Genomic DNA, 24,668 nt, shown 5'->3' with positions numbered 1-24,668 from the left:
ACCACAAAAAAAAAAAAAAAAAAAAAAAAAAAAAAAAAAAAAAAAAAAAAAAAAAGCAGAGCCCTGAAAGAGCTGAATGTGACTGCTTCCAGAAGAGGACATTGACAGGGCTGTACGCTTAACCCTACTGACTTCAGCAGGCTTAGAGCAGACACTGTACTGTTGAAATGAATTGCTCCCAGACCTCATGGTCTGGAGGATCCTTCAGCTTAAGACACTTCCACTCAAAGTGCCTGAGCAGAGGAGACACCCTAAGCCTCAAAAGAAGACAAGAGCTTGTGACCTTATCTGCCTCTGCAAACTGTCATTTTAGCAAACACCTGCTGGTGTGTATTGCCAGAGAGACTCACACAAAAGTCTAACCTCTGTGGGTAGCTAATGGAACAAAACCAAGAAAAATACCACCTCTATGGAATCTCAGTAACTTTATGATAAAAGACCAAAATAAACAGCTAAATATATGGATCCAACCAATAAGCCATACTGATGAGACAGAAAAAAGCAAGTAAATTAAGGAAAAAATATTAAGGACTTTCAGGAGATACTATTAGGATATAAACAAGACTCTTCAGAGCTAAATATTTCCTAATAGAAAAATACAACAGATAGACTGATGAAGAATAATCCTTTATGGCAGCTGAACCTTTTATTCCAGATGCTCAAATGGAAACAATCTCATGATACAGAAAACACACAGATATGATCATTATTTTTTATAATTTGTATTTTTTTATTGAAGTATAGTTGATTTACAATATTGTGTTACCTTCAGGTGTACAGCAAACATATTGTTATACATATTTATTTTTTCAGAATCTTTTCCATTATAGGTTATTACAAGATATTGAATATAGTTCCCTGTGCTATACAATAAATCCTTGTTGTTTACCTATTCTATCTATAGTAGTGTGTACATATTAATCCCACACTCCTGATTTATCCCCCCATTCCTATGGTAAACATAAGCTTGTTTTCTATGTCTGTGACTCTGTTTCTGTCTTGTAAATAAGTTCATTTGCATTATTTTTTTAGATTCCACATATAAGCGATATCATATATTTGTCTTTATCTGTCTGACTTACTTCACTTAGTATGATAATCTCTAGGTCCAGCCATGTTGCTGCAAATGGCAATATTTCATTCTTTTTTATGGCTTAGTAATATTCCAGAGTATGTGTGTGTATTTACCTATGATATATAGAAATACACACACATACACACAACATCTTTATCCATTCAACTGTCAATGGACACTTAGGTTGCTTCCATGTCTTGGCTATCGTAAACAGTGCTGCTCTGAACACTATGGTGTATGTATCTTTTCAAATCAGACTTTTCCTTTTTTTTCAGGACATATGCCCAGGGGTGGGCTTGCTGGATCATATGGTAACTCGATTTTTAGTTTTTTGAGGAACCTCCATACTATTTTCCACAGTGGCTGCACCAGTTTACATTCCCACCAGCAGTATATGAGGGTTTCCTTTTCTCCACACCCTCTCTAGCATTTATTATTTGTAGACTTTCTGATGATGACTGGTGTGGGGTGATACCTCAGTGCAGTTTTGATTTGCATTTCTCTAATAATTAGTGATGTGGAGAATCTTTTCATGTGCCTATTGGCCATCTGTATGTCTTCTTTGGAGAAATGTCTATTTAGGTCTTCTGCCCATTTTTTGATTGGGTTGATTTTTTTTTTCGCTCCGCGGCATGTGGGATCCTCCCAGACCGGGGCGCGAACCCGGTTCCCCTGCATCGGCAGGTGGACGCGCAACCACTGCGCCACCAGGGAAGCCCCTGGGTTGATTTTTTGATATTGAGTTGTATGAGCTGTTTGTATATTTCAGAAATAAAGCCCTTGTTGGTCACATCATTTGCAAATATTTTTCTTCCAATCTGTAGGCTGTTTCGTCATTTTGTTTATGGCTTACTTTGTTGTGCAAAAGCTTAAGTCTGAATAGGTCCATTTGTTTATTTTTGCTTTTATTTCTTTTGCCTTGGGAAATGGATCTAAGAAAATACTGCTATCATTTATGTCAGAGAATGTTTTGACTATGTTCTCCTCTAGGAGGTCTATAGTTTCAAGTCTTACATCTAGGTCTCTAAACCATTTAGAGTTTATTTTTGTATGTTTGAGGGAGTGTTCTAACATCACTAATTTACATGTAGCTGTCCAGCTTTCCCAACACCACTTGTTGAAGAGACTGTCTTTTCTCCATTGTATATTTTTGCCCTCTTTGTAACAGATTAATTGACCACAGATTCATGGGTTTATTTCTGGACTCTCTATGCTATTCCATTGATCCGTGTCTATTTTTGTGCCAATACCATGCTGTTCGGATTACTGTAGCTTTGTAGTATAGTCTGAAGCCTGGCAAGGTTATGCCTCAAGTTTTGTTCTTTTTCTTCATGATGGCTTTGGCAATTCTGAGCCTTTTGTGGTTCCATATAAATTTTATTGATCTTTTCTATTGTTTTTCTTAATCTCTATTTTATTTATTTTCTCTCTGATCTTTATTATTTCCTCCCTTCTGATGAATCTAGGTTTGTTCTTCTTTTTCTAATTCTTTTAGGTAGTAGGGTATGTTGTTTATTTGAGATTTTTCTTCTTTTCTGAGGAAGGCCTGTATCACTATGAACTTCCCTCTTAGAACTGCTTTTACTGCATCCCATGGATTTTGTATGGTTGTGTTTTCATTATCACTTTTCTCAGGATTTAAAAAAATTTCCTCTTTGATTTCACCACTGACCCATTTGGTTTTTTTCAGTAACATGTTGTTTAGTCTCCATGTAATCATTTGTTCCTCATTTCTCTTTCCGTGGTTGATTTCTAGTTTCAAGCCGTTGTGGTCAGCAAAGATGCTTGAAATAATTTCTATTCTCTTAAATTTACTGAGGCTTGTTTTGTGTCCCAGCATATGGTCTATCCCAGAGAATGTTCCATGTGCGCTTGAAAAGAATGTTTATCCTGTTTGTTTGGCTCTTTAAGATGTAATGTCCTGTAGATATCAATTAAGTCTAACTGTTCTATTGTGTCGTTTAGGATCTGCCTTACTGATTTTCTGTCTGCAAGATCTGGCCATTGACATCAGTGGGGTGTTAAAGTCTCCTACTATTATTGTATTCCCAACAATTTCTCCTTTTATGTCTGTTACTGTTTGTTTTATATATTCAGGTGCTCCTCTATGGGTGCATACATGTTAACATGATATCCTCTTCTTATATTAATCCTTTTATCATTGTATAGTGTCCTTTCTGTCTTTCTTTATGGCCTTTGCTTTGAAGTCTATTTTGTCTGATATGAGTATTGCTACCCCCACTTTACTGTCATGTCCATTTGCATGAAGTATCTTTTTCCATCCCCTCATTTTCAGTCTGTGTTTCTTTTACCCTAAAGTGGGTCTCTTGTAGGCAGCATGCTATAGGTTCTTGTTTCGTTATCCAATCTGCCACTCTCTGTCTTTTGATCACAGCATTTAGTCCATTGACATTTAAAGTAATTACTGATAAGTAGGTATGTCTTTATTGTCATTTTAAACCTTGTTTTCCAGTTGATTTTGTATTTGTTTTTTGTTCCTTTCTTCTTTTTGTTTTTCCTTTTGTGGTTTGACAGTTTTCTTTTGTATTATCCTTGAGTTCTTTTCTTTTTGTTTTTTGTTATCTATTGTGTGTTTTTGATTCGTGGTTACCCTGATTTTCAAATATGTTAATCCATTACTATATCTCCTTGCTTTAGACAGGTAGTCATATAAGTTCAAACACATTCTAAAAGATCTGTATTTTCTTACTCCCCTCCCCTACATTTTGTGACTTTGATGTCCTATTTTACATCTTCATGTTATCCTCTTGCTGTTCATTGTAATTATAATCACTTTCACAAAATTTTTTGATTTTTTAAAAAATCTATGTACTGGCTTCCTTAAGTGATCAAACAACCCCTTTATGTATTTGCCTTTCCTATTGTGATTTCTCTTTCCTATAGAGTCTTGCTTCTTTTCTATTTAGAGAAGACCTTTCAATATTTCTTTTAGGATAGGTTTAGTATTGCTGTATTCTTTCAGTTTTTGCTTGTCTGGGAAATTCTTTATCTCCCCTTCCACTCTAAATGATAATTTTGCTGGGTACAGTATCCTAGGTTGCAAATTTTTCCCTTTCATGACTTTGACTATATCTTGCCACTCCCTTCTGGCTTGCAAAGTTTCTGTAGAGAAATCAGCTGACAGCCTTATGGGGGTTCCCTTTTAATAACTGACTGTTTTTCTCTTGATGCCTTAAGAATCCTCTTTATCTTTAAACTCTGACATTTTAATTATAACCTGTCTCAGTGTAGGTATGTTTTGGTTCAATTTGTTTGGGACCCTCTGTGATTCCTGTACCTGGATATCTGTTTCCTTCTTTAGATTTGGGAAGTTTTCAGCCATAATTTCTTCAAATACACTTTCAATCCCCTTTTCTCTTTCTTCTCCTGGGATCCCTATTATGCGTAGACTGGAATGCTTAACATTATCCCATAGACCTCGTATGTTGCTTTCAATTTTTTTTTTCATTTGTCTTTCTGTCTGCTCTTCTGATTGGGTGATTTCTGTTATTCTATCATCCAGATCACTTACTCATTCTTCTGCCTTATGTAGTCCACTGTTCATTGCCTTTAGCTCAGTTTTTATCTTGGCAACTGAATTGTCTAATTTTGACTGGCTCCTCTTTATAGTTTCTAGTTCCTTGTTACAGTGATCTGCATTTCTATCAATAATCTTTCATAATTTAACATTTTTATTACCTCCTTTTTGAACTCAGGGTTTGGTAGAATGGAGAGGTTTCTTTCATTTTGTGTTCTTTCAGGGGATTTCTCTTGTTCTCTTAATTGGGAGTGGTTCCTCCAAATTTTCATTTTACTCATATTTCTCTCTCTGAATTTAGGAGAAACAGTTATCTACTGTGGTCTTAAAGGGCTGTTTTTTATTTGGGAGCATCCCTGTTTAGCCTGTGTGAGTCCAGTGTTTTTGGTGCAAGGCTTATATTTGGTATGGATGCCTGCCATGTTCTGGCCGTTATCCCCTTGACAGAGGGGTTGTGTTGTGGTGACCAGAGCCTGCACTGGATGTTGGGTGGGGCCTCTTCTTTGCTCTGTGGTTGTCACAGCCCTGTTGGGAGCAGGGTCTGCTCCCCAATTGCTGGAGTAGAAGCCCCCAGATCCAGTTCTAAGCTACAGTGTGAAGTACGCAGGACTGGAATGCTCTCACTAGGAAAGGGGCCTCCGTGTATTTTTCTCCAGGAGTTGACCACCAGGACGTGCAACTCCGTTATGTCACCCGTAGGTTTAGTATTGCTGTATTCTTTCAGTTTTTGCTTGTCTGGGAAATTCTTTATCTCCCCTTCCACTCTAAATGATAATTTTGCTGGGTACAGTATCCTAGGTTGCAAATTTTTCCCTTTCATGACTTTGACTATATCTTGCCACTCCCTTCTGGCTTGCAAAGTTTCTGTAGAGAAATCAGCTGACAGCCTTATGGGGGTTCCCTTTTAATAACTGACTGTTTTTCTCTTGATGCCTTAAGAATCCTCTTTATCTTTAAACTCTGACATTTTAATTATAACCTGTCTCAGTGTAGGTATGTTTTGGTTCAATTTGTTTGGGACCCTCTGTGATTCCTGTACCTGGATATCTGTTTCCTTCTTTAGATTTGGGAAGTTTTCAGCCATAATTTCTTCAAATACACTTTCAATCCCCTTTTCTCTTTCTTCTCCTGGGATCCCTATTATGCGTAGACTGGAATGCTTAACATTATCCCATAGACCTCGTATGTTGCTTTCAATTTTTTTTTTCATTTGTCTTTCTGTCTGCTCTTCTGATTGGGTGATTTCTGTTATTCTATCATCCAGATCACTTACTCATTCTTCTGCCTTATGTAGTCCACTGTTCATTGCCTTTAGCTCAGTTTTTATCTTGGCAACTGAATTGTCTAATTTTGACTGGCTCCTCTTTATAGTTTCTAGTTCCTTGTTACAGTGATCTGCATTTCTATCAATAATCTTTCATAATTTAACATTTTTATTACCTCCTTTTTGAACTCAGGGTTTGGTAGAATGGAGAGGTTTCTTTCATTTTGTGTTCTTTCAGGGGATTTCTCTTGTTCTCTTAATTGGGAGTGGTTCCTCCAAATTTTCATTTTACTCATATTTCTCTCTCTGAATTTAGGAGAAACAGTTATCTACTGTGGTCTTAAAGGGCTGTTTTTTATTTGGGAGCATCCCTGTTTAGCCTGTGTGAGTCCAGTGTTTTTGGTGCAAGGCTTATATTTGGTATGGATGCCTGCCATGTTCTGGCCGTTATCCCCTTGACAGAGGGGTTGTGTTGTGGTGACCAGAGCCTGCACTGGATGTTGGGTGGGGCCTCTTCTTTGCTCTGTGGTTGTCACAGCCCTGTTGGGAGCAGGGTCTGCTCCCCAATTGCTGGAGTAGAAGCCCCCAGATCCAGTTCTAAGCTACAGTGTGAAGTACGCAGGACTGGAATGCTCTCACTAGGAAAGGGGCCTCCGTGTATTTTTCTCCAGGAGTTGACCACCAGGACGTGCAACTCCGTTATGTCACCCGCCACCTGGTGTGTGCGCCCACAAAGTACAATATTGCTGGCACTGCCTTCAAACCAGCCTCCGCTACAGGAGCATCAATAATCAAGACTCATACATTTCTCAGGGATGCGCATGCTCACAAAGCCACTGGTGCGAAAACCCACTGAAGTTGCGCTCCTGCACCCATTATGGGAGTGCTGGTAATCTGCTCAGATTTCAGCCCCGCCTTGGCATGTGCACACCCACTCTGGTGGTGCTTGCATGCTCCCAAAACTTGCTGGTGCACATTTCCAAAGTCTGCAGTGGCTGCAGCCATGCCCCCGCTGGGCGCATGCTGACAATGAGGCTGCCATGGTGGGCCCACACCCTTCCCTTTGTATGTTGACAATGGGGCTCCTATGGCAGACCTGTGCTCTGTGCCAGTTGCATCCCAGACCACACTTCAGGCCCTTCAGGCTATCTCTGCACAGCCAAACCAAGTCCCGTCACCAGGTCTGTCCGCTGAAGCCCAAGTTTCAGCATCCAGCCCCTGCGCATACCGGCAGGCCTGCATGTCGGGCTGGAAAGTGCACCAATGTGCAAGGACTGTCTATGCTGGTCTCCCTCTACCCTACCTGGCCATAAGCTGGCTCCTGTATTCGCCTCTGAAGCTCCCTATCCATCCCAGTGGACCTCCCAGCTGGTGAAGAAGGTTCCCAGGGTGAGGAAAACTTTCTTCCTTCATAGGTCCCTCCCAGGGATGCAGGTCCTGTCCTGATTCCTTTTTATTTCCCCTTTCATCCTAACCAGTTATGTGGGCATCTTTCTTGCAGCTTTGGTTGTATTAGATCTTCTGTCAGCTTTCAGTATGTATTCTGTGAGAACTACTCCACGTGTAGATTTATTATTTAATGTATCTGTGGGAGGAGGTGAGCTCCATGTCCTTCTATGCTGCCATCTTGACAGCGTGCCCCTTTCTTGATAAAATCATTACTGAAAGGTAAGAGACTTGGAAGACAAATTCAGGAGGTCTGCAAATAATGAAAAAAAAAGAGAACAGGACAAACCTTGTTCTATTCTTCTCTTACTTAGGAAAAAGAAAAAAAAAAAAATCCCTAGCTGCAGAAACAGACTGAAGTCTTCATATTGAAATGCCTAAGACTCAGGTTTAATTTGGGTGGATTGGCCCGGGGTGGGAAGGAGGGAGGCAGGCAGAGGGAGACAATTTAATGAAAAAAAAAAGATACAATCTTGTAAGTAAAAATAACTTAATTTCAATCACAAAGAGAAAAATCTTTCAGAGAAAAAGAATAGGTTTCCTTAAAAGGGAAAAGACTCAGATTAATACTAGATTTCTCACTAATAACCCTAGAAACCAGAGGGCACTAGAACATTACTTAATGGCTAGGAAAAAAAAAAAAAAAAAGACTCTCAATCTAAGAATCCTGTACCTAGACAGGATATCCTTCACCATGCTTAAAGAACAGTATGTTCAGATATTAATTAATATATGAATGCCCACTGTGTGCAGAAAATGCTCTTGGCATTGAAGCTATAGTGAAAATAACAAGCAAAAAGACATGGAACTAATATTCTGGGTTTGAAATATGGACAGGGACTTCCCTGGTGGCGCAGTGGATAAGACGCCACACTCCCAATGCAGGGGGTCTAGGTTTGATCCCTGGTCAGGGAACTAGATCCCACATGCATGCCACAACTAAGAGTTCACATGCCACAACTAAGGAGCCTGTGTGCCACAACTAAGGAAAGTTGCAAGTAAGGAGCCGGCAAGCCGCAACTAAGGAGCCCGCAAGCCACAACTAAGACCTGGTGCAACCGAATAAATTAGAAAAGAAAAAAAGAGGGGCTTCCCTGGTGGCGCAGTGGTTGAGAGTCCGCCTGCTAATGCAGGGGACATGGGTTCGTGCCCCGGTCCGGGAAGATCCCACATGCCGCGGAGCGGCTGGGCCCGTGAGCCATGACTGCTGAGCCTGCGCATCCGGAGCCTGTGCTCTGTAATGGGAGAGGCCACAACGGTGAAAGGCCTGCGTACCGCAAAAAAAAAAAAAAAAAACAAAGAAAAAAGAAAAATGGACAAACACAGGCAACCTACAGAAGAGGAACTGCAAAGGGCCAATAAATATAGAAAAAGATGCCAAACCTCACTAGCAATAGAAATTAAACAAATGGAAATTAAAATGACAAGACCATTTTTCACCAATCCAATGCAGGCACAAATGCAGGTAAACAGGAATCTTAAGAACACATAGGAGTGACTCTGGAAACTGACACAATTTTATGAAAAAATGATTTGGCAATATTCATTAAAAAGAATATACATATACACTTTGACCCAGCAATCCTACATAGGGGAAAGTGCCCTAAAGAAATAAATGTACCAATACAAAAGGGTATATGTATAACAATGTTTACTGTAGCACTGTTTATAGTTGCCAAAGGTCCATTAAGAGAAGAATAGCAAAGACTATAAGAAACTTCCACACTACGGAATATTATACAAATACTAAAACTAGTAAGTTGGAAGTATACGTACTAATCTAGAAGGGCAATCATAATATACTAAGTGAAAAAAATCAAATTGCAGAGTAATGTGTAAATTAAGATGTCAATTTTGGGCTTCCCTGGTGGCGCAGTGGTTGAGAGTCCGCCTGTCGATGCAGGGTACGCAGGTTCGTGCCCCGGTCCGGGAGGATCCCGCGTGCTGCGGAGCGGCTAGGCCCGTGGGCCGTGGCCGCTGGGCCTGCGCGTCTGGAGCCTGTGCTCTGTGGCTGGAGACGCCGCAGCAGTGAGAGGCCCGCGTACCACAAAAAAAAAAAAAAAGATGTCAATTTTGTGTGAAAATAATGAAAATTTCTATATTTATCTATTTAAATATCTACTCATCTGTAAGTTAGAATCCTATGCAAACATTCAAATTCAAGTTATAGAAAAATGTTGAAGTGAGACAATGTTCATGATATAACATGTCAAAAAAGCTGTACAGTAGTTCTCTATAAAGAAAAAAAATGTTTTCAATAATCCTCTACCTATGAAAACTCAGATTTATCAAATGTGCTCGCTCCTCATGAACAGGTGACATTAGCAGTCACTTATAGTAATATCACTTTGGATTTAAAAACAAACAGACTTCAAAAGCCTTTCAAATTCTATGTACTATTAAATATAAGTGTATCTGCAAACATCCAATAGGAATATAAGTAAAAATTAATGATTATCTGTGAGTAGTGAAGTTATTTATTTTTTCTTGTTTCTCTCTACAATTCTCACATTTTCTTCATTGAACATTTATCCCCCTTATTAAAAACTAAAACTTTTAAAAATCCAATTCTCAAAACTATAAAACTCCTAAAAGATAACATAACAGAAAATCTACATGACCTCAGTTTGGTGATGACTTTTAGATACAACACCAAAGGCACAATCGATGAAATAAACTGATAAGCTGAACATCATTAAAATTAAAAACTTCTCTGCAAAAACTCTGTCAAAAGAATGAAAAGACAAGCCACAGACTGGCAGAAAATATTTGCAAAAGATATATCTGATAAAGGACTGTTATCCAAAATAACAAAGAACTCTTAAAGTTCAAAAATAAGAAAACAAACAACCGAACTAAAAAATGGGCCAAAGACCTTAACAGGCACCTCACCAAAGATATATGGATGGCAAATAAGCATATGAAAAGATATTCCATAGCATATGTCGTGAGAAAAATGCAAATTAAAACGAGACACCACTATACACCTATTAGAATGACCATAATCCAAAACACTGACAACACTGTCAAAGATATAGAGTAACAGGAACTCGCATTCATTGCTGATGGGAATACAAAATGGTACAGCCACTCTGGAAGACAATTTGGCAGTTTCTTACAAAACTAAACATAGTTTTACTATACAACCCAGCAAGTGCACCTCAGCGCATGGAAGGAGTTGAAAACATGTCCATACGAAAATCTGCACATAGATGTTTATACCAGCTTTATTCATAACTGCTAAAATTTGGAAGCAACCAAGATGTCCTTCAATAGGTGAATGTATAAACTGTAATATATCCAAACAATGAATTAAGATTCATGCTAAAAAGAAATGAGCTACTAAGTCATGAAAAAACGCGGAGGAATGTTAAATGCATACTACTAAGTGAAAGAAGCTAATCTGAAAAGGCTACATACTGTATGATTCCAATTATATGACATTCTAGAAAAGGCAAAACTACGAAGACAATAAAACAGATCAGTGGCTGCCAGGGGTTATGGGATATGAAGGGATAAATAGGCAAAGCACAGAGGATTTGAGGGGCAGTGAAACTACTCTTTATACACTATAATGGTGGATACATGTCATTATAAATTCATCCAAACCCACACAACGTACAACATCAAAAGTGCACCGTAATGCAAACTATGGGCTCTGGGTGATACTGATGGTGAATGTAGATTCACCAATTGTAACAAATATATCACTCTAGTGGAGGATAATGGGGGGAGGCTATGCATGTGTTGGGGCAGGGAATAATGAAAGAAATCTCTATACCTTCCTCTCAATTTTGCTGTTAACTTAAAATTGCTCTAAAAGACAAAGTCTATTTTTCATAAAGTCCATTTATGAACTTATAATTCATATAAGCTAAACCATTAATTCATGTTTTAAATTATAGAGATGAATTAACTTAAATCACTTAAATCAGGTCAGCATTTACTTAGCATATTTAACATAAACCAGACTACAATAGCTAAATTTATGTTCATCATGACATCTCCAGTTGTATAGAGATGTATCTTCTAGAAAAAGACTATAAGCAATAACCAGGTAAAATAAAAACTGGACTTTCAGTAGCCAAAAAGAGTAAATTGTTTGTTATCTTCTCTTACATATGTATTTTACCCACCCCCAACTTGAGAACATAAATAATTCCTAACTTCTTTGTTTTCCTAATATTTAGTATATGCAAAGGTTAATAAATTATTGTGAAATTGTTTCTGTAGAGGTTGTTTCTAGTTATCTGGTACCTGGCCCTGGTAGTGGCCTGAGTTAAAGAGCTCCATAAAGGATGTGGCTGAGGGTACAGGCCGTGAAGTGCTTGGTTTACACATGAAAGGAACATTAGCAGGTAATCCTTTACTATCTCTAGAAATTGGCTAGCCCTGCGAGGGGCAGTCTCTCCAGGGCCAGCGTCAAAGCATCAAAATACAGAAAAATAACAACAAAAGATTACAAAGAGAAAACAAATTTTCATAAATTTTACTGTTACAAAATTCTAAATATAATAGTGATGAAAATTTAGTACAATTTTTCTTTGTAATATATATCCACTAAAGAGAATGAAATTCTTTTTGTGGGGATAATATTTTTTGCTTAATTGAGGTTTAAAGTTAATGTTCCCCTGCCAATATAATACTCAATGGGGAAAAGCTGAAAGCCTTCCTGCTAATATCTAGAACAAGACAAGGATGCCCACGATCAACACTTGTATTCTACATAATATTGGAAGTCCTAGCCAAAGCAATCAGACAAGAAAAGGAAATAAAAGGTATCCAAATTGGAAGGGAAGAGGTAAAATTGTCATAATACACAGATGACAAGATATTATATATCAAAACCCCTAAAAACTCCAAACTACTAGAACTGATAAATGAATTCAGCAATGTAGCAGGATACAAGATTAACATACAGAAATCAGTTGCACCTCTTTACCCTACCAATGAAATATCAGAAAGTTAAAAAAAAAAAAAAATCCCTTTAAAACTGCATCCAAAAAATGAAATAAAATACTTAGGAATAAAACTGACCAAGGAGGTTAAAGACTTATATGCTGAGAATTAAAAAACATTGATAAAGGAAAGTGAAGATGACTCAAAGAAATGGAAAGACATTTCATGCTTTTGGACTGAAAAAATTAATATTGTTAAAAAGGCCATACTACCCAAAGCAATCTAGAGATTTAATGCAATCCCTATCATAAAATTACCCATGACCTTTTTCACAGAACTAGAACAAATAATCCTAAAATTTATATGGAACCATAAAAGACTCAGAATTGTCAAAGCAATCCTGAGGAAAAAGAACATAGCAGGAGGCATAACTCTCCCAGACTTCAGAAAATGCTACAGAGCTACAGTAATCAAAACAGCATGGCATGGTACTGGCACAAAAACAGACATATGGATAAATGGAACAGAACAGAGAGCCCAGAAATAAACCCACACACCCACACTCAGTCAATCTTTGACAAAGGAGGCAAAAAGTCATCTCTTCTTCTTCTTCTTGCTGAAGAAGTCTCTTCAGCAAGTAGTGTTGGGAAAGCTGGACAGCTGCATGTAAATCAGTGAAGTTAGAACACACTCTCACACCACACAAAAAAATAAACTCAAAGTGGCTTAAAGACTTAAATATAAGACATGACACCATAAAACTCCTAGAAGAGAACATAGGCAAAACATTCTCTGACATAAACTGTAGCAGTGTTTTCTTAGGTCAGTCTCCTAAGGCAATAGAAATAAAAACAAAAATTAAAAAACGGGACCCATTCAGACTTATAAGCTTTGGCACAGCAAAGGAAACCATGAACAAAATGAAAAGAAAACCTATGGAATGGGAGAAAATATTTGCAAATGATGTGACCAACAAGGGCTTAATTTCCAAAATATACAAACAGCTCATACAACTCAATAACAAAAAATCAAACAACCCAATCAAAAAATGGGCAGAAGACCTAAATAGGCATTTCTCCAAAGAAGACATACAGATGGCCAACAGGCACATGAAAAGATGCTCCACATCGCTAATGATCAGAGAAACGCAGATCAAAACTACAGTGAGATATCACCTCACACTGGCAGAACGGCCATTATCAAAAAGTCTACAAATATTAAATGCCGAAGAGGGTATGGAGAAAAGGGAACTCTCCTGTACTGTTGGTGGAAATGAAAACTGGTGCAGCCACTATGGAAAACAGTATGGAGGTTCCTTAAAAAACTAAAAACAGAGTTACCATATGATCCAGCAAGCCTACTCCTGAGCATATGGTCTGGAAAAAAGGAAAAGTCTAATTTGAAAAGATACATACACCCCAATGTTCAGAGCAGCACTATTTACAATTGCCAAGACATGGAAGCAACCTAAGTGTCCACCAACAGATAAATGGATAAAGATGTTGTGTGTGTGTGTGTGTGTGTGTGTGTGTATATATATATATGGAATACTACTCAGCCATAAAAACGAATGAAATAATGCCCATTTGCAGCAACATGGATGGACCTAGAGATAATCATACTAAGTGAAGTAGGTAGAAAGAAAGAGACAAATACCACATTGTATCACTCACATGTGGAATCTAAAATATGATACAAATGAACTTATGTACAAAACAGAAACAGAGTCACAGACACAGAAAACAAACATGGTTACCAAATGGGGAGGGGGGTGGAGGAGGGATAAATTAGGAGCTTGGGATTAGCCAATACAAACTACTATATATAAAAAAAATAACCAAGGTCCTACTGCACAGCACAGGAAACTATATTCAATATCTTGCAACAAACCATAATGGAAAATAATATGAAAAATAAATAAATAAATAAATATATAAATATATATATATGTATATAACTAAATCACTTTGCTGTACACCAGAAACACATTGCAAACCAACTATATTTCAATTAAAAATAAAGTCAGTGTTCCCACGATCAAAATCAATTGCAAAGTTTCCTCTTAATGTTAGTCTGTAATGTGATTTTACACATTTATATGTGAAAATGTGTTTTCAAAACAGTACTGCCAAATACTGATATTAACCCATGAGCATATGATTTTAATTGAATACATTCGTCACTTCGTAGGCAATTATAAAGTCTACTAGATTTCTTCTGTGTTTGCCTATTAACATGTCATTACATTGTAATCACTTCCAATTGAAGGTTAGGTGGAAGCACTCCTCATTTGCACAATTAATGGATTATGAATACGGAAATTTCTTTTGCAATTGCATCAAGGTCCAAAAAATACTATTTGAACTGTGGTTTGACCTTAGAAAAAATATCTATTGCTAATTTTTCTTGGAAATAGACATCTTACTTCTTGTTAACTTTTGACAGCAGTGGAAATGTAAAAAGCAGCCTGACTTTACTTGTAATTCAAACATTAGCTGTCATCAAAATGGCTTAACCACATCTAAGTTTCACATACAAGCACTGTTTTGCTTTATAGTTTTAAATTCATTAGGAAACATTAACAACTCTGCAGCAAACCTATTTTCCAAAACCATTCAATGCCCCACAGGTGATTAAGAGTGGTTCCTCAAGTTCAAAAAATTTCAACCTCACATATGAGCTCAAAAAATTCAGAATAAATCATTACCACTAACTGCTAAGCCATCAAAAGGCTGTGGGCTTGGGCAAGTCAGGATATTCAGCTTCTATTTCTGACAAAAACTTAAAATAACCATCAGTTTTAAACGTTTACATATGCATAAGCTTTGTCAATTTGTCCAACTAAAGCCTTTTTCTGCTCCATGTTTTTACCACCATCAATCAAGACACCTTAGTGGATTCTACTTCAGGTTGTACTGAATTAGTGTTTTCTCAACTTTGAAAATTTTTTCACCTGAAGTTGTCCCACACATGCTATTCATGGGGAGTAATTCTTAGTCATTTCACATTCTGCCTTGATATTCAAATAAACTGAGCAGTATTAACATTTGTCAATTCATCATAAGAACCAAGCAAACTTACTATGATTGCACCTTCATTTTAATTTTTGTGAAAAAATTCTGATGTGATGAGATAATCCATTTTAAATTTTCTAATTTTTCCTGACTAATTTCAGTGAGCTGGGAATACTGTGATGAGTACGTAGCTGGGTAATTTCAACTTATACTGTATTCTTCTGGCATCACTATAGTGTCATTCCATAATAAACACGATATTTTGCCAACTAATTCAGTAATAAAATAATACACATGTGCTTTAAAAGAATGAAATTCAAAATCTATTTTTCTCTTTTTATTCCTTTGACATGATCAGTATGCACTAATAGTAAAAATAATATGACACGTCACAATATAGCAATATGCGTGGCACTTGAAACAATGAACTTATAAATGCTTTATTATAATTTATACTGCACTGAGCAGAAGAGAGAAGAGATAAAGCACCACATATGGTCACTGTCAAGATTACTCAACTCAGCTGTTGTCCCTTGAAAGCGGCCATAGACAATATGTAAATAAATTAGCATTTTCACACTCCAAAAAAACATTATTGATGGACAATAAAATTTAAATTTCATATAATTTTCACCTGTCAAAAATACTATTCCTCTTTGATTTTTTCAATAATTTAAATACATAAAACTATTCTTAGTTCATGGTCCACACACCAACAGGAAGCAGAGTAAATATGGTACATGGTTGGTAGTCTGCAAACCCTTGCTGCAGGAAGTGAGGAACTACTCAATATTTTTTACTATATGGAGCCACTTTCAGATGATTAACCCAGTCAGCATTATATAGCATGAACAGGAAAAGGACTGAAAGCAGGGAGATAAATTAGTGTAGTACTCAAAAGGACAGTAAATGGAATCTAAGTACCTAATTCTAAAGTCCTTCTCTCCAATATACACTATCTGTGTAACTTTGGATAAAACTTAATTTCTCAAATCCTCAATACACTACTACGAAGGACAATTGTATCTACTTCGAAGTGTTGATTTAAAGCTTAGAAGAAATGATACACCTAATGTGGTTATATAATAATAGTTACATGGAAGGTGCTCTCAATGTTAACCATGTATATTATTGCTAATTCAAATTAGGTGATGATGATAGCCCAAGAGCTGACAATGAAAAGGTAAAATTAACCAGACCTAAGCACATTAATGGAATAGAAGAGAAATGCAGAAATAAACCCAAATGTATATGAGAATGTAGTATGACATAATCACAAAGTTTATCATTTTTATGAGACATCCTTGGGAACAGAGGGCAGGATTTATAATATAAATTTGGGAATACCATGTAAACACAGATGAAAGCTTAAAAAATCTAGATTAGACTTCAAGGACAAAACAGGAAAGTGAGAGGAATAAAAAGAAAAGGATATAGGCACCATTTAGGGATGGGAGGAAGTAGAAGAATCAAGAAAGACGATATAGTAGGAGTAACCTGAATAGAAGAATCGATACAGCAATTCCTATCACAGATGGTAAATACTAATGGGTGTGAAAAAGTGAAAGGATCTCATCTAAGAGAATTAAATTTAAATGCGATGTAATGATTTCATAAGAAAACAGCATTGAAGTTGAAAAATGTACTTACTGACACAGCTATCATGGTACTATCTGGCCTCCATTCAGCTTGCTTGTAGGATCCAAACTGAGAACATGATTTTGCAGGTTCCTTGTAGGTTACGATTAATACACTAGGCTGGAAGAAAACAGTTTTATTTTATTAATATCTCATAAAAAGTAAAAAATTTAAGATAACATCATGGAGTACACTCTGACAGTATTTTAATAATTCTAGAAGTATAATAAAATATAATCCAATATTAAATGAGTTTAAACAGTCCAAGCAAATCAACTAAAAAGAACCATAAAGAAAGACAATCTGAATAAGCCTATATCCATTAAAGAAATTGAATTGATAATTAATAATCTTCAAAAACAGAAAGGACCAGGCCCAAATGGGTTCACTGGTGGATTCTACTGAACATTTAAGGAAGAAATTATACAAATTTTCTACAATCTCTTCTACAAGATAAAAGCAGAGAATACTAACTCCTTCTATGAGGCCAGTATTACCCTAATACTAAAACCAGAAAAGACATTATAAGAAAATAAAATGACAAACCAAGAGCTCTCATGCACATAGATGCAAAAATTCTGAACACAATATTAGCAAATCAAATCCAACAACGTATAAAAAGAATCATATAGTGGGATTTATTACAGATCTGCAGGATTGGTTCAACATTTGAAAATTAATATAATCCACCATCATATCAACAGACTAAAGGAAAAAAAAATCACATGACCTTATCAATAGATGCAGAGAAAGAATTTGACAAAATCCAACACCCATTCATGACAAAAACTCTCAGCAAACTAGAAACAGAGGGGAACTTCTTCAACCTGACAAAGAACATCTACAAAAACCTACAGCTAACAACATACTCACTGGAAGAAACTAGTTTTCCTGATAAGATCAGGAAAGCTGATCTTAAGCTGTCCCTCCCACCCTTCCTTTTCAAAATCATACTGGGAGAACACAAGAAAAGGAAATGAAAGATATACAGATTGAGAAAAAAGAAATACAACTTATTCTTAGATGACATGACTGCCCATATAGAAAATCAGAAAGAATGAACAACAACAATAACAAAAAAACTTGTGGAAATAATAAGTGACTATGGCAAGGTTGCAGGATACAATGTTAATATATACAAGCCACTGCTTTCCTATATACTAGCAATGAACAAGTGGAATTTTCAACAAAAAATATTTAGATATAAATTCAAAATATGTGTAGGATCTATGTGAGGAAAACTACAAAGTTTCAATTAACAAAATAATAAAAAATAAATGGAGAGATATTCCAAATTCATGGATTAAAAAGCCCAGTATTGTCAAGATGTTCAGTTCTTCCCAATTTGATCTACAGATTCAACACAATCCCAATCAAAATCACAGCAAGTTACTTTATAGATATTGACAAACTGGTTCTAAGGTTTACATGGAGAGGCAAAAGACCGAGAACGGCCAACACAATATTGAAGGAAACGAACTAAGTTGGAAGACTGACACCACCCAACTTCAAGACTCACTATAAAGATACGGTAATGAAGAGAGTGTGGTATTGGCAAAAGAATAGAAAACAGATCAATGAAAGAATAGCCCAGAAACAGACACACATAAATACAGTCAACTGACCTCTGACAAAGAAGCAAAGGCAACACAATGGAGAACAGAAAGTTTTCAACAAATGATGGTGGAACAACTGGACATCCACTTTCTGGCACTACAAGAAGCTCCACAAGGTCATCTTGTACTCTGTCTGTCCTTGCCCTAAAATCAGCCATTTTTTCAGGGATTCCTGACTCTTTTATTAGAGATAGTATTTAGAAAAGACCTGAAAACAAGATGCTTACTGCTAGTGGGGTGTCATTACTTGTAGGTCCTCTCAGCAAACACAGTAGGAAGTATATGAACCTATACTAACCCACATATACACACGTATCTCTACATGTTTCTTTCAATAATATACATATATTTAAAAACAAAAACATATGTGACTATAATCAAGCACAATCTGGTTCTTTCTAGCCTTCTCCCTTACTTATTTGGAACTTTCTTCAGACAGTGAGAACCTCGCTATCATTTCACACAACTAATTCAGTTCTTTGTTCAACCTTACCATACGTATATAGTATTTTGGAATTGCTAACTATACCCCTATAAAAAAACAAATTTACCAAATACAATACAGTTTTTTTGGATAACTTCTTCTACTTTAGCCTTAGAATAACGAGTTATAATGCCATTTTCCAAAGTTACATAGGTCATCCCCTTAGAAGCTTTTTTTAATCTCTGAAAGTGAAATACAAAAGTTTCTAAGAAGCTAACAAAGCTCCAAACACATTAAAACTGCTAGGCATTAGTTGTCTGTACTTCAAATATCAATTAAAAGTTAGAAACAAATACCCTGGGGGCAGTGACATTAGCAAAATGTCACAGTAAAAAGTCCTAGATTCTCTTCCCCACCACCCCCCACGACAATTCGCAGACAAATACCGTTTTGTGAGAAATACAGAAACGAATTGAAAAGCACCTGAATGCTGGATGAATGAGAGATCACACTCATCAAAGCTGGTAGGGAAATTCAGGACACCTTCTCACCAGAATTCCTACCACCAACACAGTACCATACAATCAGGATGAAACCCTCCAACTCCCAGCTAATCCCTACAAAGGAAAAGGGGTGGTCTGTGTGTCAGATGCCCCAATCTTTCCACAGGGATCCTCAGAGGACAGGCTTCTAACTTGTCAGTGCTGAAGCACTGTCAGAACCGGCATAATCTAGCTACCTGGGGGAGAACAGAGACAACAGCTTGGACTGGTAGTCACCAATAGCTCCTCTCCACAGCTTAGCACAGAGTTAGCAGAGAAAATAATTCTAGCTCTCAGCTTTTCCCTGGGAAAAAAAGAGTTGATCTACACGTCCAAAATCCCGATTTCTATGGGGTCTATTCAAAGGAATGGGTTCTGTCTTACCTGCCTCAGAGTGCTGACAGGATCTGGATATATCTAGCTGCCTGGGGGCTAGTGAGCACAGAGACAAGAGGTTTGGGCAGGCAGTTGCCATAGCCCCTCTCTCCCTGGCTAAGTATAGACCAAGTGGATAAAAAACCCAATCCCAACTTCTCCCTGGGGAGCTAAAGACTAGCCCACAATTCCAATGCCCCAACTTTTCTGGGGGCTGCCCAAAAAAAAGGGGTGTGGTGGGGGGGGGTCTGTCTTGCCTTCCACTGGGAAATAATGAGACCTGGCATAATTTAGCCACCAGGTAGCTAATGAGACTAGACACCGAGGTTTGGGCTGCCAGTTCCCAAAGCTCCTCCCCCCAGCTCAGCACAGAGCAAGTGGATGAAAAAAATGCAGCTCTCAGCTTCTCCCAAGGGAGGGAAAGAGTTGGCTAAATCGGGGGGGGGGGGGGGGGGGGGGGGTCTGTCTTGCCTTCCACTGGGAAATAATGAGACCTGGCATAATTTAGCCACCAGGTAGCTAATGAGACTAGACACCGAGGTTTGGGCTGCCAGTTCCCAAAGCTCCTCCCCCCAGCTCAGCACAGAGCAAGTGGATGAAAAAAATGCAGCTCTCAGCTTCTCCCAAGGGAGGGAAAGAGTTGGCTAAACCATCAAATGATCCAACTTTTTTAGAGGCTGCCTGAGAAATGGCTTCAGTCTCACTTGTTTTGATGCTGTGAGGGGATGTAGAATAACCTAGACACCAGGTGGCTGCAAAGAATAAAGTAAGCATGCTGAACTAGAATATAGTTTTGAGATGCCACCAGAATCTCTGGCTGGGCTGACTGGTAGGGATCTTCTTCTGTATGAGGCCAATCCATAAAGGCTGGAGAGATGGCTGCTCTGCCTAATGCACAAACACCAAAAAAGAGAGTCAAGGAAGACGAAGAAACAGGCAAATATGTTCTAAAGGACACAAGATAAATCTGTAGAAAGAGATCCTAATGGGGCTTCCCTGGTGGCACAGTGGTTAAGAATCCGCCTGCCAATGCAGGGGACAGGTGTTCGAGCCCTGGTCCGGGAAGATCCCACATGCTGCAGAGCAACTGAGCCCGTGCTCCACAACTACTGAGCCTGTGCTCTGGAGCTCGCGAGCCACAACTACTGAGCCCACGTGCCACAACTGCTGGAGCCCACGTGCCTAGAGCCTGTGCTCCACAACAAGAGAAGCCACTGCAATGAGAAGCCTACGCGTCACAACAAAGAGTAGCCCCTGCTCACCGCAACTAGAGAAAGCTCGCACACAGCAAGGAAAACCCAATGCAGCCAAAAATAAAATTAATTAATTAAAAAAAAGGAGACCCTAATAAATAGAGATATATGATTTACTAGACAGATAATTCAAAATAACCATCATAAAGATGTTCACTAGGATCAGGAAAATGATGCATGAACAAAGTAAGAATTTCAACAAAGACAAAATACTAAATAAATAATTATTAAATAAACATATATAAATAGGGGCTTCCCTGGTGGCGCAGTGGTTGGGAATCCACCTGCCAATGCAGGGGACACAGGTTCGAGCCCTGGTCCAGGGGGATCTCCCATGCCATGGAGCTGCTGGGCCCATGTGCTACAGCTGCTGAGCCTGTGCTCTAGAGCCCACAAGCCACAACTACTGAGCCCGCATGCCACAACTACTGAGGCCTGCGTGCTTAGAGCCCGTGCTCTGCAGTGGGAGAGGTTACCACAGTGAGAGGCCTGTGCACCGCAGCAAGGAGTGGCCCCCACTCGCCACAAGTGGAGAGGGCCCGTGTGCAGCGGCGAAGACCCAACACAGCCAAAAGTAAAATAAATAAATAAAAAATATATATATATAAACATTTTTATATACATATTATATATATAAGTTATTATATATAAATATACAACTACCAAACAGAAATCACAAAGCTAAAGAATATAGTAACTGAAATAAAAACTCACTAGAGGGATTCAACAGAAGACTAGATCAGGCAGAAAGAAAAAAGGTCTAAGAAAAGTCATCAGGAATCATTCAATCACAAAACCGAAGAAAAAAAAAGAAAAAAAAAGTAAAAAAAAACAACCTAAGGAACTTGTGAGATACCAACAAGCAGATCAATGTATGCTCAGGAGAAAGAGTAATGACCAGAAAAGTTTTTCAAAGAAATAATGGCTAAAAACTTCCCAAATCTCTGGCAGGAAATGGATGCCCTGATACAAAAAGCCCAAAGAACCCCAAAGAGGAACTCAAAGAAATCCACAATGAGACAAATTAAAATTAAATTGTCAAAAGTCAAAGCAAAGAGAGAATTTTGAAAGCAGAAGAAAAAGGCAACTTGTCATATACAAGGGAACCCCCATAGGACTATAAGCAAATTTCTCAGCAGAAACCTTGCAGGCCAGAAAGGAGTGGGATGATATATTCTAAGTGCTAAAAGAAAAAAGCCACCAACCAAGAATACTATAACTGGCAAGCTATCCTTCAAAAAAGAAGGAAAATTAAAATCTTTCCCAAACAAACAAAAACTGATGGAGTTCATCACCACTAGACCTACTTACCAGAAATGCTAAAGGGAGTTCTTCAGGTTAAAATGAAAGGTCACAGAACAGCAACACTACAGCATAAAAAAAGTATAAAACTGACTGGTACAGGTAAATATATAGACAAACACAGAATACTATAATGATACGTAAATTCCTTTTAATCCTAGTATAAAAGTTAAAAGACAAAAGTATCAAAATAACCTATTAAATATAGCAATAGATGCATAACATCTATTAATTAATTAATTCACCTATTAGAGACCTATATGTAAAACCTGATCCATCAAAGTTCAGGAATATAGGAGAAAATCTTTTGTGGTCTTGGGTTAGGCAAAGAGTTCTTAGATAAGACACAGTATTTATTTCATGGCTCACAAAATAAATATTATTAAAACTGACAGACTGGTCCTTATAAAAATCAAATACTTCTCTTCAAAAAACACTACTAAAAAGAATAAAAGACATGCTACAAAATGGAAAAAAATATTTGCAAATCACATATCTGCATCAATGACTTGTATCCAGAACAAATGAAGAATTCTTAAAACACAGTAAAAAAATATATATATACAATCCAATTTTTTAAATAGGCAAAAATTTAAATAAAATAATTACAGCATTGTATTTAACACGTAAATACAAAAACATACTGATGTAAGTAACTGAATAAATGAAAGCAAAGGGACAGCTCTTTCTCACATAGAATTCCAATTAAATATAGAAGGAAAAAGGATGTAGAGAATCATCATTACATAAACACCACATAATTAGCTGCAGACAAGATACAGTGATGGACATAAAATCAGTGAGCAAAAGTTTCAGGAAAAATAGGATATGCACAATATCTTCCCCCAGTTCCTTTTTAACTACAAAAGGAAAGACAGTTTATAGTAGAGAAACCTGGCAGACACCAAGTGATCAAGGTAAAGGTCACCAAGAGTAAGATATATGAACATCATAAACTCGATATAATACTGAGAAGGACATTTTTGTGATAATTTCTGCCAAAAACACATAAGCGCATTCCATTCATTTGAATAATCAAATAAACCCAAGCTGATAGATTCTATAAATGAGCTGATCAGTATTCTTCAAAAGGATCAAGGTCATAAAAGACAAGGAAAATTGAACAACTATTACTGAATGGAAAAGACTAAGAAATAACTACATCAGTAGAAAAATTAGGGAAAATTTCAATGAGATCTGTACTTTAATAAGACTGTACCAATGTTAATTTCCTCTTTATAATTATGCTAAGTGAAAGACACACAAGAACAACAAAAAAACAAGTACATACTGCCTGATTTCATTCATATAAAATTCTAGAAAATGAAAACTAATCTACAGTGAGAGAAAAGTAAGCAGATGAGTGCCCAGAGATGGAGGGCAGTGGGAAGCCACTACAAAGAGACAGGAGGAAACATTTGGGGGTAATGGATATGTTCATTATCATGATTATAGTGATGGTTTAATGGGTGCATACACATCAAACTTAATCAAATTTACACTGTAAACATGTACAATTTATGTGTATGTCAATTATATTTATATTTATATTTATGTCAAGTATATCCTAAAAGAGTTTAAAAAGTTAAAAACAGGGCTTCCCTGGTGGCGCAGTGGTTGAGAGTCCGCCTGTCGATGCAGGGGACGTGGGTTCGTGCCCAGGTCCGGGAGGATCCCACATGCCGCGGAGCGGCTGGGCCCGTGAGCCGTGGCCGCTGGGCCTGCACGTCCGGAGCCTGTGCTCCGCAACGGGAGAGGCCCGCGTACCGCGGTTCGTGCCCCGGTCCGGGAAGATCCCACATGCCGCGGAGCGGCTGGGCCCGGGAGCCGTGGCCGCTGGGCCTGCACGTCCGGAGCCTGTGCCCCGCAACGGGAGAGGCCCGCGTACCGCAAAAAAAAAAAAAAAAAAAAGTTAAAAACAAGTTATCTTAGATGGTCTTTTGAAGAACTAACTAAAGGGGAAAAAAAAACATACTTACAGAGGCCTACTCAGAATCTGCTGCAAAAACCTAAAAGAGAAACCTGAACTATGACAGAAGGTAAGAGGGACAGAAAGAAGACAAAAACAACAAAAACTGATTGTAATTTGTTTCACAACTACAATACATACATGCAAGATACAAATTAGAGTAAACTGCATCTTTATTTTTGATGATTTAGCGATCTCTGACCTATTTGAAAGATTTTTAAATGTTGATGACAAAGGAGACAACGTTAACCAATAAAAAAAGGGGCTTTTAAAAAGGTTTCTATTGTTATAATCAGCAATGATGATAATTTGC

At 37.6% G+C, this 24,668-nt stretch overlaps 1 protein-coding gene across 7 annotated transcripts in view; it reads right to left on the bottom strand.

The window, feature by feature from the left end:
* The window catches only part of RIC1 (RIC1 homolog, RAB6A GEF complex partner 1), a 174,437-nt gene that overhangs the window by 118,855 nt on the left and 30,914 nt on the right, over window positions 1-24,668 (bottom strand). For all 7 annotated transcript variants that reach the window (XR_008618234.1, XR_003681261.2, XR_003681263.2 and 4 more), the window contains exon 2: window positions 16,887-16,994. Coding sequence is in view for 3 of the 7 variants with exons in the window: in XM_007108079.4 (XP_007108141.1) it covers window positions 16,887-16,994 (108 nt within the window). In the remaining 4 variants the exon portion in view is untranslated. The remainder of the gene's footprint in view (window positions 1-16,886; window positions 16,995-24,668) is intronic.

The sequence above is a fragment of the Physeter macrocephalus genome, chromosome 9, assembly GCF_002837175.3.
Source record: "Physeter macrocephalus isolate SW-GA chromosome 9, ASM283717v5, whole genome shotgun sequence".
Classification (NCBI taxonomy): domain Eukaryota; kingdom Metazoa; phylum Chordata; class Mammalia; order Artiodactyla; family Physeteridae; genus Physeter; species Physeter macrocephalus.
This window is presented reverse-complemented; position numbering and strand designations above follow the sequence as displayed.